Source organism: Anabas testudineus, chromosome 4, assembly GCF_900324465.2.
Source record: "Anabas testudineus chromosome 4, fAnaTes1.2, whole genome shotgun sequence".
Lineage (NCBI taxonomy): Eukaryota > Metazoa > Chordata > Actinopteri > Anabantiformes > Anabantidae > Anabas > Anabas testudineus.
Genome location: NC_046613.1, coordinates 2,906,087 through 2,921,023, shown reverse-complemented (window position 1 = coordinate 2,921,023; position 14,937 = coordinate 2,906,087). Strand labels below are relative to the sequence as shown.

The window sequence follows — 14,937 nt, the reverse complement described above, 5'->3', positions numbered from 1 at the left end:
GCTTTGTACCTCACTTGTTAGTCACTTTTGATAAAACCTGCCGAATAACTAAAAGTAAATGTAAATAAACAACTTACTATAACTGCATCTCGCCGCTTGTCTCCTCTTTCCTGTCATAAACCTAGATCATCTGTTGCCTGTCTGACATTCTTGCATACACATTTTTGCCAATAAAGTTTGTATTGGGCAGCAAATATTTTGAAGGTGTTGGACTGCTAGTTAACTTTTGTGATTTTTACATTTTAAGTAAGAAGACACACCTACTCACCTAAGATTCCTGTTCCCAATATTGTTGCAATGGTCAAGAAATCTATGGCGACAAATACACAAAAGGAGACAAAAGTTTGGTCAAATCAGTGGTCAGAAAGTCACAAAATGAAGAACAGCTTTAATGGCAACAGGTCACAGAGTGGAGCTCTTCATGAAAAATGTGGTTTTCTGTATAGGTATATTTTGTAAGGCCTTAAACCTTACACTGTAAAGTGCCTTCAGATGACTTCTGTAGTTATTTGGCTCTATATAAATAAAACTGAGTTAAAAATTGAATTTTGTGAGGGGACAGGATATTACGGGAGGTGAGTGTGGGTGGAGATTTGATCCAGGTGGTGGAAATTGGAACAAAGGGCATGCAGAAGGGAGAGGCTGGATCTGGAAAAAAAGAAGACATACTGGTCAGTATATGGAAGGTAAAAAATGACAAGTGAGTATGTCAGAAGAACAGTTTGTAGGTAGGTAGGATTACACTGGAAAATCTACAAAAATGACCCAAGTAGCGGCACGTAATTAAATACCGTCAGCACTGGCCAAGAAATGTCAGCTGAGCTTTCACTGTCACCACTCCCTTTGCTTTTTTAATGTACCCACAGGTGTAGAAACATTTCTCAAAACTGCACACATCATTCCTGAAGTCATTCATTCTCACTGCTATGGCTTTGAGATTACAGCAGCTGACCTGACCACCCCCTCTACCGTGCCTACCTTCACACTCCTCCCCTCCAGCAACACATATCAACATACGTAGACAGTCAGGATAAAAGAGGCTGTTACCATTTGCCATGTGCCCCATCAGTCAAACATGCATACTGTTCTCTGAGCTGGAGTCTCTGTGTTTTGTACTGTTTATATCACAGTATGAATGTTGGCTTCTGGGGCTTTTACAACTGCATAATGCTTGTGCATGATGTTTTCATATTTTCTAATAAAGCTGTAGATAATATTCACCCCTCAGGAAGAATAAACTCAGCTAATTGCTTAAAATGCTGGTTTGAGTGACTGCTGCTACACGTTTTTAAATATTCTGAACCCCTTTGGGAGGCTATTCGAAAATAAGCACTGCCCACAGGCTAAGAGTGGAACAGGATGCTTTGATCAGAATGATTAAACTGGAAGCAGTGAAGTGGAACTAGAATTACTGCATCCCAGTTGCATGCCTCTGCCAGCCACATATTTTAAAGCTGACATACATATCTGTCCAGACTTAAACTCTAATCAGTTCATCCTTGAGTCCAAGTAGATGTTTGTGTCAAATGTGAAGAAATCTCCTCAAAGGATTTCTGAGATATAGCGGCCATATGAATGGGACAGACATGAGTTAGCACATGGCCTTGATTTATGACCACAAAAATCTAAGCAGTTAATCACTAAGTTTATGTAAACACTTGCACCAATTTCCAAGTAAACATTTGTGCCAATTTTTGCCATAAACGCTCTCTGTGAGCATGAAGTTCAATACATCAGAAACAGCAAAATGACTATGGAGATTATCAGTCATCCTGGTTAGACCAAAGGTGATGGGGTAACTGGACTTGCTTTAAGTTCTTGAAGATGTTTCACCTTCTATCCAGAACCTGTGGGATATCCAACAGCAAAATACATTTCCAAGTTTACCTAGGTATCCAAAAGGATAATGTCACAGTAGCCACCTTTTGGGGTCTCTGTATGTTTAAAGGGTGTGTTCAATAGACATGAGCTTGTGACTATTTGTGTTTTATCAGCTTATCAGATCTTCAGATTAGAAATATTGTGTTTGTTGAAATTTGACTTTGGTGAATAACAGATCACATTTCATGATCAGTTTATGCAGAAAAAATGACAAAAAAAACATTATAACATTACTTACTTTTGCAACTGTATATCCCAAGATAATCAATGTTACTCGTATCACATGTCTGTGGTAATATACTGCAGTAGATCACTGTACTGTAAGTCATATGATTGTATATACATTAGACTCAAAAAACTGCATTGGATTGAAATGAAAAACACTTTCTAGGGTGTCTTTGATTCAAATGTGTTCATGCCTGCACTGCTGATTAAAGAAAGTAACTCCTACACATTGTAAGGTAGCTGTGAGAAGGTTTTTTTTGTCACAACAATAAACAACATCAACCAGCCTCTCTGTCACCACCACGTTGATAGCTGTATTGACAAGGCAGGTCATTTTTCCATCACATTCAAATCCATCACTTGCACTCTATGGACCTCCCATCATTACAAGAAACAAACTGTCATTTTGAATCAGCCAGATCATTTTTTATGATCCTCTTATCAGTTCTGCCCTGTGCTCTTCCACCAGCCCTCTAAAAATGGCTGAGAGATATATGACACAAATAATTACAAATCATAATCTTTTCTTATTGTCTGTTCCTACAGCTGCCTCGATAGAGAAACATAACTGTTAGACAGGAATATGGACCAAGCAATATTAAATACCAATCAGATATTGACGCCTCACTTTTCCAGCATTCATGTTTTATTCACAAGCAAAAAGGGCAACCAATAAAACTATCAATACGTTTAAATTTAGTCTTTTGGAAGATGCTTTTATCCAAAGGGACTTACAAGTGAGGAACAATTCCCAAGGCAAAGGTAAGCGCAAGAGGTCCTTGTCTAAGGACCCCTACTGGAGGTAGTCCACAACTGGGATTTTAACCCCAGTCTCCCGTGAAATCTTGATGTTTCTTCCACCATAATTTATGGTTGGAACAATGTTTGATATACAGTTCCCTTTTTAAGCTAAATGTAGTGCTGTATGTCCTTTCCAAATGGTTCAATCTTAGTTTCATCAGTCCACCAAAAATTATGCCAATACCACTGTGGAGTGTCAATGTGCTCTTTGGCAAAATTCTGGCTTGCACCAATGTTCTGCCCTAACCCTAAACACCCTGCTTGTTTGTTGTGTTCTTGGGATCATTCTGACTGGCCACCCACTTCTTGGTAGTGTAGCCACAGTGCCAAAGTGTCTCCATTTGTAGAATGTTTGTCTAACTGTTGACTGGTGAATTTTTCCAAGTCTTTGACATCACTTTCTAACCCTTTCCAGTTTTTTGTATATTAACAATTTTATCTCAAAGCTCCATTTGGCAAGGCATGTCTCACATAGATTATTATTTTTTTGTGGAGCAAAGTCAAAAAGTGTAATGAAATTTGTCTGCTTAAACCACAGAGTTCCTTACAAAAAACTAAATCCAAAACAGTACACTAGAACAGTAGTGTTTAAATTGCAGTTTAATATCTACTGAGATAGCTGGGACCATGTCAAACTTTAATAAAATCTTAAATTGCAGTCTGAATTTCAGACCTCAGTTTTTAAGAAAAAGTTTAGATTCTTACCTTTTTTTTTTTTTTTTTTGCTACAGGGTTATATTAAATAACAAACAATCTGAAACAGTAATTGGCCTATTGTTAGTTATTAGTCTAAGGTCTATTGTTAAGAATGGATTACATTCCAATATAAAGCCCACAGACAAAGCAAGTCATGACAAAGAAGTTCAAATTTCCTGTATGCTATATTGAAGGCATATTTGCAGGTATCAGGGAGCCTGTAGCCCTAGAACATATGTATAAAGTATAAATGAGTAAAGATAATCAAATACTCACACATACAAAAAATACTTTATCTTTATCAGATGCTTTTATCCAAAGCGACTTACAAGTCAGTACAAGTTACAATGATAGGCAGGGCAGGGTGAGAAGGTCTTGCCTAAGGACCCCTACTGGAGGTAGGGAGAAGAAAACGGTTTGAAATTAATTGAATTAGCGTTCATCAGACAGGTGCTACTTCTGCCAAACATCAAATTTGAGACATTTGAACTTGGAGAAGAACAGGTGTTTGTATTGACATTAACAACCTAAACATAGAAAGCTAGACCTTAAACAGTGAATTCAGCCATCTTTCATTTTAATGTTTATCTTTACATTTTGTTTGTCAAAGTGTTGTATGTGTAAGAGGCCTACTGGTGACATACAACACTGTGCTGATTAATATCATGCAACGGTGGCAACGCAAACTATGTATCTGTGGTTACTGTAGTTAAAGTGGGCTTTAATCATAACATCTCAAACTATCACTTTGCTAACCACAGGGCTGCTTAGGTAGCTAAATGTGTTAATATAGAGTATAAAGCATATACAGTGCAGTGGCAAGAAAGGTAAGTAACAATTTGCCATTTTCTGCATAAATCAGTCATGAAATATTCTTTACCAAAGTCACAAATATCAACAAATGCAATATCTTATATATTTATAAATTTTATATATTAAGCAGATAAAACACAGTCATTATCTTCATGTCTTTATTGAACAAACCCAATAAACATGCAAAGTGATGGTGGAATAAGTAATTGAAACACTAGGCTTCTGATGTCATTAACCCTTTCATGCATAGTGGTCACTGCAGTGGACAGCTATTCAAAAGATGTTCTCTTGTAAATGTTTTGGTTAGGGTTAGAGTTAGTGGTGTCATGGACAATATTTCTGTCTTTGTGTAGAAAATAGAAACTCGACAGTTCATCAGTCAGCGACTACGTCAGTATTAAAATATGGTAAAACAGAAGAAAACGCCCCAGTATCCCTAATAATTTGCTGCTTTTGGTTAATTAAATACATACACTGTAAATTTTGTTATTTTGTTCAGTTATTCTTACTTCTAAAATCCTAGGAAACATATTGCCTTTAAAAACTAAGTATATACAACAAAGAGTTTCAGGTTATGTTTACTTAAATTGTTCTCCATAAGTAAGTCTAAGTTAGTTTCACCTAACTAAAATGTTCATGTGTACAGCACTTTGGTCAGCCAGGGCTGTTTTTAAAGGGCTTTATAAATAAAGTTGAGTTGAGTTGAGTTCAATTTACTTAATTTAGGAAACTGATTGCCTTAAAGAAACTAAGTAAGCACAACAAAAAATGTTTAGTGAACAGGAGGTTTTTTTATTTAAACATAAAGTACTTGTGTGAAAAACAACAAACACAATAAGAACCCTTACCACCAGTCCCTGGTAATGTAATGTTTACAGTCATTCACTATTAAAAAAAAAACTGTTGTCATCAAACTGTTGACCTGTTGGCAGGTTTTCAATACCATCTATTTTGATGTTCCAGTGCTTGATGGTTCGAAGGACAGGTCATTTGGGCCTGGCTGCTGGCTGTCATCTGGTATAACGGTCAACACCCCAATAGGACCCTCTGTGTGATCTGGGATGACATTTGACTCCTGTAAATAAATCAGAGGGTTAACACAATAAGGTGGAAATTGACCATGCAAAAATCTTATACTTAATAAATCCCTGCTATATAATAACCATAATACTTGTATGGTGAATGAAGAAATCATTGCCATTGTCCCTAAGAATTAGAACACAAACTGCTACGACATCATGGTTCATTAAGGAGAAACAGTTGAGTAACTCAAAAGACATTTTTAACCAGATGAGCAAGGAAGGGGGCAACCAACAGCAATGTGCAGTGCCTGTGTGAACACCTGACTTTATTTAATGTGTAAACATTTTAAATAAAAAGCGGGACAGGGTGCACCTCTTCTAGTGTGTGTGTGTGTGTGTGTGTGTGTGTGTGTTTTGATGCAAAGAAAGCGCTACAGCCTTGACTTCTAAACATGCAACTGGCAATTGAAATTAAATCAAACATAACCAATTTAAATATGAATTCACGTTGAACAACTTACCTAGAGAAGCATATGCTCCCAGCTACCAAGTCCTGTGCATAGCTCCAAGGACGGGAGAACCCTGCTACTTTACTGCACATGTGCAAAACTCCATTAGCCTTTTCTCTCCAGGAACGCAAAGTTTTAAGTTCACTCTACTCATCAAGCGTTACCTTTGACTGTGTTTTTGGTTTTTTTTTGAAAATGTAAATAGTTTGTAAATAGTTTTTTATAGCTCCATGAAAAATAGGTAAATAAATAAATCACATAAATAAATAAATAGACATAAATAAAGTTTCAAAAAATAAAAGATGCAAATGCCCTTGTGGATATTTTATAAGGTTATTGCTGCTGCTGCTTGTGGTTGAACCACTTATTAAAACTGTTGTTTCACTTCACTTTGCATGTTTAATGGGTGACATGAAGCATCACGACTGTGTTTTATCAGCTTAGAAACATTGTGTTTGTTGATATTTGTGACTTTGGCGAAGCTGACTTCCTTTTTCTTGCCACTGTTTGGAGGTTGTGTCTAACATGTGTTGTTGTACGTGTCAGCTTTCATTACTATTTCATTACATTTGCTGCACACTTGCTCCTTACTTCAGAAAAAAGGGGTTTTGAATGAAGGATGATTACATGGCGACTCAAATGATGAACAGGCTATCTTCTCATGCTTAGCTAGGCGGGGTATGCGTCTTTATTGAAGCATAAAGACTGTGTGTCTGTTCATTTTCTGGATTTATTGATTGTTTTTTTTTTTTTTTTTTGTCTTTTACTCTTCCGTCACAAACCAAATGTGAATATTGTGAGGTGGCACATTGGCGCAGCATTTTCTGCCCGGGCTTGTGAAGCCCGCTAACCGTCGTGGTGTGTGTCGGTACTCACAGCACTGCAGGTAAATAAACCGCAACGTCCAGTGTCTGCCCTGGTTTTTCCGCGTTATTCTGACGGACAGAGTGCTGAGAAGGGTGTCGGGGACGGGACAGGGGCTTGTCTGGTTTCGTATCTCCTCTGCAGCGGTCGCCATCATCGCCATTGCCCTCTCTTCCTCCCTCCACCTCTCTCTCTCTCTCTCTCTCTCTCTCTCTCTCTGCTCTTCTCCCGCCCCTTATCGCTCTCCAGCGCGTGAACGCGCGCGGTCCTCCGGATGCTGCGCGTTCCCGATGATGCGTTCAGGCTTGAGCTTTAACGTTGTTGCATCAAAACGGGAACGTAGAGCGCACTTTACCATAGACAGGGACTGGCCACACATTCACAGACATCAATCTAATGGGTGATACAAGGTACAAGTAGGCTACACTGATTCAGATCTTTCTTCTCACACTAAATGTTATAGCAGCTTCTGTTGCATAAATAAAGAAATGTAATGACCCCACAGTGCTCCATAAGAACTAGAATTGACAGGGAACTGCAGTATTGGGGTCAATAAGGGACAACAGAAATTAATAACTAGGTTACATGTATTTATTTCTATATTACATTACCATTTACTACCTCCTAAAAACAAATAGTATATAATACTAACATGATGTTATATTAACATGATCAACTTCACATGAGAAGTTTGTGGGTTTTCATTTCGATAGGTCAGGTCACTTGTCTTTCCAGCTGTCGGTGTGATGTGACACATGACAGGAACGAAGGCAGATGTTCAAAATGTCCTTTATTGCATTCATATTCAACAAGACCTCAACAGTAAAAGAGAAAATCATGCCAGGAAAGTAAATAAATAGAAAAATCCCTGCATAAACTAGTTAAAACATCATGCATCTACCGTAGAAATCCGGCCAATTTCAGAGATGGTCGGCTTTTTTTTGAAAATTAGATTCAAAAACTTCAGAGGTTTGATGGAACATATTGAAACCACAACAAGAAGATTTAGTTCTTTTAAAAACTGATGGGAATACAGAGGGAGAAGAGCTTGTATGGAAAATTCATTTGAAACAGTAACGACAAAGTACATTTACATTTTTGTGTAAATTCCACAATACAGCAGTTTCCAGTGTTTTCTAAGTCTATAAAAAATCAACAGTAAAATTGCATATTATTAGATTTTATTATTACCAAATAAATACTGTACACAGTAGACAGCTGGAGTGAAGGCCCTGCTTGTGCAATGATGCATTTTGTACTGCAGATCATCACATTTGTTAGGGCTGGGCAATATCACAATATCTTTTTTTTTTTCATATTAGTCGATCTTAATATGTATCTCCATATAAATTAAATCACTATTTTTGTTACGCCTAAAATGTATGTTTTACTCCTAAGTGAGATGTGAAGACATTAGGTTAATTCAGCACTTTAATCCATCATTTACGCCCAAGCTTACTGACATGTCTTTTGCAATACAGTCAGCTATTGCATTTATGATATCATTGCGTCACTTATTTATTTTGTCATAAGACATGGTGCTGGAGAAAGTGGGCACTATCAGTTCTGGTATTATTAACATTTTCTCTTTTATCCTGTGCCTACTCCTGACACAGGGCACAGCTGCAGCTGTCCAAACATTAGCCACCACCATGGACAGGCCGACAGACCATCACAGAGATGACAAATAGAGTCAGACAACCATTCACACCTATCAACAATTTAGAGTCATCAATCAACCCCTTAGGGTGGTGGAAAGAAGCCAGGGTACCCAGAGAGAACCCAGAGAGAACATGCAAACTCCACGCAGAAAGGCACCCGGCCAACTCATTGATTCAAACGTGGCTCCTTCTTGCAGTGAGCTGATGGTGCTAACCACTACACCGTTGTGCCTCCTCAAGTAAAAGTACTTTTGTGATAATTATCTTTATTGTATTATCGCCCAGCTCCAACATTTATGTAATGTAAGTTTTACTGAAACAGTAAATGTCTAAGTTAAATGTTATCAGTAACAAAATCTGAAACTAATTTATGTCAAATGTAAAAAAACTAGTTTTCTCTCTCTCTCTCTCTCTCTCTCTCTCTTTTTTTTTAAAAGACATATCAAGAACCACTTTAGATTGTTATGTACAACACACAAGCCTGAAGTCATAGCACAATAACCAGTAATAATGACATTCTTCCTGGATGTGTTACCATGCAATTAAAAAACAAATATTCAACACTGATGCAAAACATTCATGCTGTGTGGCAGACTTAGTTAAAGAACTAGAGCAACTAGAATCAAAATCATGTGGTAATCTGTAAAAAGAATGATTATATGATACATAATGGGCATCTGTATCTGTGTATGTCAGTGCTACATGCTGTTGAGCAAAGTGATGGCTGATAAAACATAACATTTGAGGCAGACTTTACTGACAGCTTGTCAGTCACATGTCCATGACATCTACGACACAGGAGTACCTGATGCTGCCCTGTAGGACTTCTTACGGTTATTAAAGTTTGTGCCACAGTGACAGTATCAATACACAGTATGACAATTAGACTGTATACAGTGGTTTACAAAATGTACAAAATGCTAAAGTACTATTCACTCAGTTGGAAATGTGCTTGTATCAACTCAGTAGAAGGTAAAGTGGTGCTTGAAAGTTTCTGAACCCTTTAGAATTTGATTTATTTCTGTTTATTTAAAATTAAACCCTTCTGACAGTCATGCCAAATGTATTGTTCTGTGGCAACTGGACTGTTTCACTTCTCATTCAAACTGAGTTGAGTTGAGTGGTTGAGTCTGAACTCTTAGGGAATTATTCTATAACCCTTTCCAGCCTGGTGAACAGCAACATTTCTACTAAGGCCTTCAGAAATCAGTTTGTTTGACCTTGTAACCTCATAATTTAAATGAAATCACACCATAACGTGAAACACTTGAGTCTAATTTCACCATGCTGAAAATCCTCAAGAGTTCACAAACCTTCAAGCTCTACTATATATCAATAAGCTGTTCATTCCTCGAAAATCGTGATTGTCTTATTGTATTTGTAGACCACTCCTATGCATGCTATCATGTAACTCTCTTACGTTTCATCAATAAAATAAAAAAAGAAATAAAAAGAAAAGCAAAGCAAAAGAAAACATAATTTATAGCAACAATTTGAACATGTGTAATTAAATTTAAACAGTCTGAATTTACTCCTTGCTTGCATCATTCACCTCATATATTAACAACACAGTGTTGGGTTATTGTTCTGATTCTACTTAAGTTAACTATCCTCCAATCCTTTTTTACATCTTTTTTTTTTTTTTTTGGTATATCATTTGACTTTAAATTAAAGCATTTTTTTTTTTCTTTAGGATGATAAAAGGCACATGATTTAAAGCAATGAACATTTCTATTTCAGATCCCTGAAAGGTTTGTACTTTTTGATATGAGCATTGCAGGAGTGCTTATTTACAAACTGCACAATTAAATAAAATCATCAATTCACCCTACAAAAATTTGTCTATTATACCCTTCCAACAAATTCTGACATAATTAATAAGAGCATCTCAGACTAAAAATGAACTCAATCGAATGCATGATTGTGGATGTAGAAACACTAGAATAAACAGATTATCTTGGAAAAGAAGAAGTTGTAGTTAATGTTGTTAGTATCTTTCCACATGTTAAGCCATTCCTTCATTTAAAGATGTGTGGACAAAATTCCATTAGTAAGAAATTACAAGCTGCAAAATCCAACCCCCCAGCCCACCCCCATCATGCTACAAAATGTCTAACACATTCAGACTATTGCAAATAAGTATGAAATATTTTTTGTAGTACAAAATTTTGCTCAATGCTTTTCTCAAACACTATTCTAGGAAACATCATGCCTAACTACAAAAACAAACTAAAGTCCCATTTACAAGCTTTTTTGTTGAATCATGATTCCCTGTAATTGAGCCTTAGACTCCTGAGAGCAAGCTGCTGCACAATGAGAGAGATCTCTGGATGGTAGCCTCAATTAGGGAGAAAATGTGGGAAGAATGACGAGAGAGAGAGAGAGAGCGAGGGGAGAGAGAGAGAGGGAGGAAGAGAAGAGGCAGAGAGATAACACCAACTATTGCCACTTAAAACATTTGCAGAGCGCAACGCAGACATTTGGAAACTGGGAAAGAATGACGAGTGGAGATAGAGAACCACTGTCACTCTGTGTGTGCTTAATGATTGAATCCAGAGGGCAGTTCTCTGCATTGTGATGCCCATTCTGCAAATTAACTAGTTTTCAGTGTTTATGGCCCCCCCATGGTCTCCCACGTTTATCTCTTGATCTCTGTCAGTGCAAGCTCACTCTTTTGGCCTGTGACTGGTACAGCATAAACCACGTGTTGCATGGACACAGTATCACTAACTGCTTCTTTTCATTTGACACTGATGAGTTGTAAATGTTTTAACAGCAGGAGAAGCAAGTAGGAGCAAAAGTGCGAACACTGTCAGATACTGTGGGTGTTTTTGGGGCTCCAGGCCAAGCCAGGGGCATCGATAAACAGGTATGAAACTCAGATGTCTTCACTGAGCGTTTTATGCCTATGCTGCAAGGACAACCTTTTGACAGTCATGTATAAATACACACTGAAAACCTTACAGTAGATGCTGAAAAAATAATGTTCTATTTTTATTGCTTAAGTATAAAATTCCTTGAATATCAGTATCAGTTTTAAATGTGAATAATTGATCTTTAGCAAAAGCTACGAGCCATAAGATGCCAAGGTTTTCAGTGATTTAAGAAAATCGAAATAGTGTTGTGAAATAAGTTATTTAAATGGCTTTTTGTTTACCAATGCCAGTTGTCACGTGAAATAATTATAGAATTAAGAGAAAGTTCTAGTGTTGTTTAACGTCATAACAAAATGTCTCTGTATGCTCAAACAAACCTACAACTCTGTACACTTAGGGATTAGGATGCATCTTGGGCGATTGAATCACAAATGGACAGTGTTACATAAAAGTGTAAAAGGCCACCAAAACGGATTGAAATCCAATCACTCAAACCACTTACCGAGGTGGTCTGGGCAGCACTGGACCACATCTCTTTTGCTCAGAGCATTTGCCAACGATCAAGACAAAAAAAAGAAACAAAGAAAAAAGCATGGATAAACATTGTTGTGTGTGGTTGGAGGCATAAACACCTAAGATATCTAATTGCCATTTTGCAATCTGTCTAAACAAGACTTGATGACCGCTATCCAACCAACAAGTTGATCAAAAAGCTACTGTAAATGTTCAGCCTTTGAACCTTTAGTGTAGATGATGCAGCAGTAGTGAAATTTGGATACAAGTGGTCTGCTGGCCACCTTGTATCCATAAACCAGTTGTAAACAAGACCTATTAAAACTGCTTACAGTTACATGTTACAGGAAGCGCTTTGCTATCATACAATACCTGGTTGACTCAACTCTACTCGCCTTCCTTTGTTTTTCAAATTGACAAACAGTGCTTTTACGTGGACTCAAGTAACCAGGTTACTGAGAGAAACCAGGTTTCTCTGGTAATCGGGGAACACGTTTACATGCACTCAAGAAACATGCGACTGGAAATCCAAGTATACATGCAGCCAAAGACTAATCTGATTCCTCCTTTGCCCTGGGCTGATTTTGGAAGCGTGATTGACAGATTTTAGCTGTTTGGAGACAGAAAAAGATTATACCAATCGCTTTTTTTTTTCTTTCTCTGTCTCTCTCTTTTTTATACGTGTGAGGTGAGGTGACTAACAGCACTGTGATAGAGAGACAGTAAGTAACAGAACTGCTATTTACAGCACAAACTCTTTGAATTAAAGAAATGCACTGTGAAATTATTAATTATTTAGACATCTACAGGAAACTTTGTGTTGTTTTCAGTTTTATTTTAACTTCAGGCAGGCACTAGATCACATCGCCCTGTGTAATGATCTCTACTTTCACCTGATAGCAGTAGAGTGGTGAGTGTCTGCAGCCTTTGTTACGGTTATGCACATGCGCTGTGGAAACCCCATTGAAAACACAATAACGTGTTTACATGGCAGAGTAATCTATCTCAGGAAATCAGGTTCCTCTAATCCTCTACCCTGATTACGTTAACCAGGTTTCTCATTTACATGACACTTAAGAAATCTGTTTTTTCAAGAGAAATCTGACTGTAACCTGGTTACTTGAGTGCATGTAAATGCACTGAAAAGTTGTGGATAGTACCTGTACCTGGTACCTGTACCTGGTACTTGTTTTGGTATCGGCTCCATCAAGGTCCCAAGTGTGATGACAAAAGGTAACCACTGCAGACTACTGTCTAGTTAAAGGGAACTCTTACAAACGCTCCAGTGTTTCAGCACTCTTTTGTCTTGCTGCCTTCAGTCCTTTCTGAAACAAAAATGTCCTCCATTGTGGCTATGCGTTTTGCAGTTTCATGATAGTTCAGCTACAGCTAAACTCAGCCAAACCGAGGGGTTACTGTTTGCAGTGGAAAAAGGACAAAACCTATTAACAAAAGCAAACAGAGTCCAGCTAACCAGGTACCGTCCAGTGGAAAAAAAAAGTAGTAGTGACTTTGCACAAATCTGGACAAGGTTGAGGTCTTTTTGTTTCAGCTTACCCATGTGTGCAATTTAAGGGCTAAACCCTTTTAAAACCATGGCTGAAATAAATAAAAAAACATTTTAAAAAACAACAACTTATAATCTAAATTTCCGTCATCCAGTGACCTTTTCTGAACACCTGCTTTAGTTTTCTCCAAACCCTCTTTACTGTACTGAGTTGTTCATAAAAAGATACTTTTCTAGGCAATAAAGCAAATATGTGATGAGGAAGGAAAGTTAAAAACAACTGTATGCCCTTTCTTACTATTTAGCTTTCAGTGGAAGACAGTGTAGTGCAATCTCAACGCTGTTATGTCAATTATTGTTTGCATATCTAAGAGCTAGTGTGCAACAGGTTACTTTCATTACATTCATCAATCAGAAAACAGATCGTAGAAAATCATTTCAAAATGTCTCACTGTATTTTACACGTTGTTGTCATTGGTTCAATCTTGGTTACTGAGGCAGAGTGGAATCTTGGGAATAAATGACACCATGGAGCAGGGGATCTCTTTCATGCTGTACAGTATCACTACTCATTGGGTGTGTGGATTCCCTGCGTTTCTCAACATTTCCACTAATATGATAAGCTGACATTTTGGGCGAGGTGAGGTTGGCCAGAGTGTGAATTGTGTTTTAATAATCCAAATGCATGTTATTGACTTGATCAGTGGCATATTTTTTGAATGCCTCTGAGCTCCCTGTCGGGCTTGTGGCTGCTAAAATCATTTTGTGTCATTTGGGTAATTTTCAAACAGTTCCAAGCCGAAACACACCAGCCTGTCAGCTGACCGGATTGCCTTGAGGACGAGAGCCAAAGATTGATTCACGGTGGTGTGGCAAAGTGCTGTGTGTTTGACTGCTTTGCTGGTCATGTTGCAGAACTGGGTGGCTTCTTGTGAGAACCTGAGGATGGAAAACTGAGGATTGTTTCCTGGCAGGCTGTATAACAGGTTCCTACAGAAAGAGAAAGAAATGAGAGTGTCACTGAACAATGTCTGGCTTACAGTATGTTTGTGCAAATCCAGCGAGTCAGCAAGTGTCATGCTTACTTTTAATTTTATTTTAATTTTACTAAGTACTTCCTGTATTTTTTCACTTAACCTAGACCTGTTTATTTTTCTAAATTAAACCAAAGAGCAATATTTCCAGAGTTGTAACCAAGAATTTAGGATTTTAGTCATGACGATCGGTCCAGGTATGACTCCAAAGGATGTACAAAACATTTTTGTTGTACCCTCTGGGAAGCATCATCGAGCCAGAGGGGTGGCAAGCAAAAACAAATGAAAGAAAATGACTAATAAATCCCTACTGTATTATTTGTGCATTACTTGCATCACATGTAACATATTACAACAACCACTCCATCACACGTTAATTCTAGTTTCTACTTTGATACTTTTTTTTTAAAGATGACACTTGACACCTGTTGGTTTTTCACATTAGAAACATATCAACTAATGCATATGTCCCAAGAACATGACACATGCACACAGCCAACATTATGCAAGGCTACAAGTAGTTCTCAAATGTCTT

At 37.6% G+C, this 14,937-nt stretch overlaps 2 protein-coding genes across 4 annotated transcripts in view; both read right to left on the bottom strand.

The window, feature by feature from the left end:
• Nucleotides 1-7,022, bottom strand: part of si:ch211-51h4.2 — a 57,297-nt gene extending 50,275 nt beyond the window's left edge. Inside the window, exons 1-3 of one of the 2 annotated variants that reach the window (XM_026345969.1) lie at nt 6,824-7,022; nt 571-648; nt 269-310 (exon numbers count right to left, since the gene is read on the bottom strand). In XM_026345969.1, coding sequence (XP_026201754.1) covers nt 269-310; nt 571-648; nt 6,824-6,974 — 271 coding nt within the window. In that variant the 5' untranslated portion in view covers nt 6,975-7,022. The remainder of the gene's footprint in view (nt 1-268; nt 311-570; nt 649-6,823) is intronic. The other variant, XM_026345970.1, reaches the window with a different exon arrangement.
• A 583-nt stretch (nt 7,023-7,605) lies between these two features.
• The window catches only part of LOC113152665 (inactive N-acetylated-alpha-linked acidic dipeptidase-like protein 2), a 385,573-nt gene continuing 378,241 nt past the window's right edge, over nt 7,606-14,937 (bottom strand). For both annotated transcript variants that reach the window (XM_026346045.1, XM_026346046.1), the window contains exon 17: nt 7,606-14,358. In XM_026346045.1, coding sequence (XP_026201830.1) covers nt 14,185-14,358 — 174 coding nt within the window. In that variant the 3' untranslated portion in view covers nt 7,606-14,184. The remainder of the gene's footprint in view (nt 14,359-14,937) is intronic.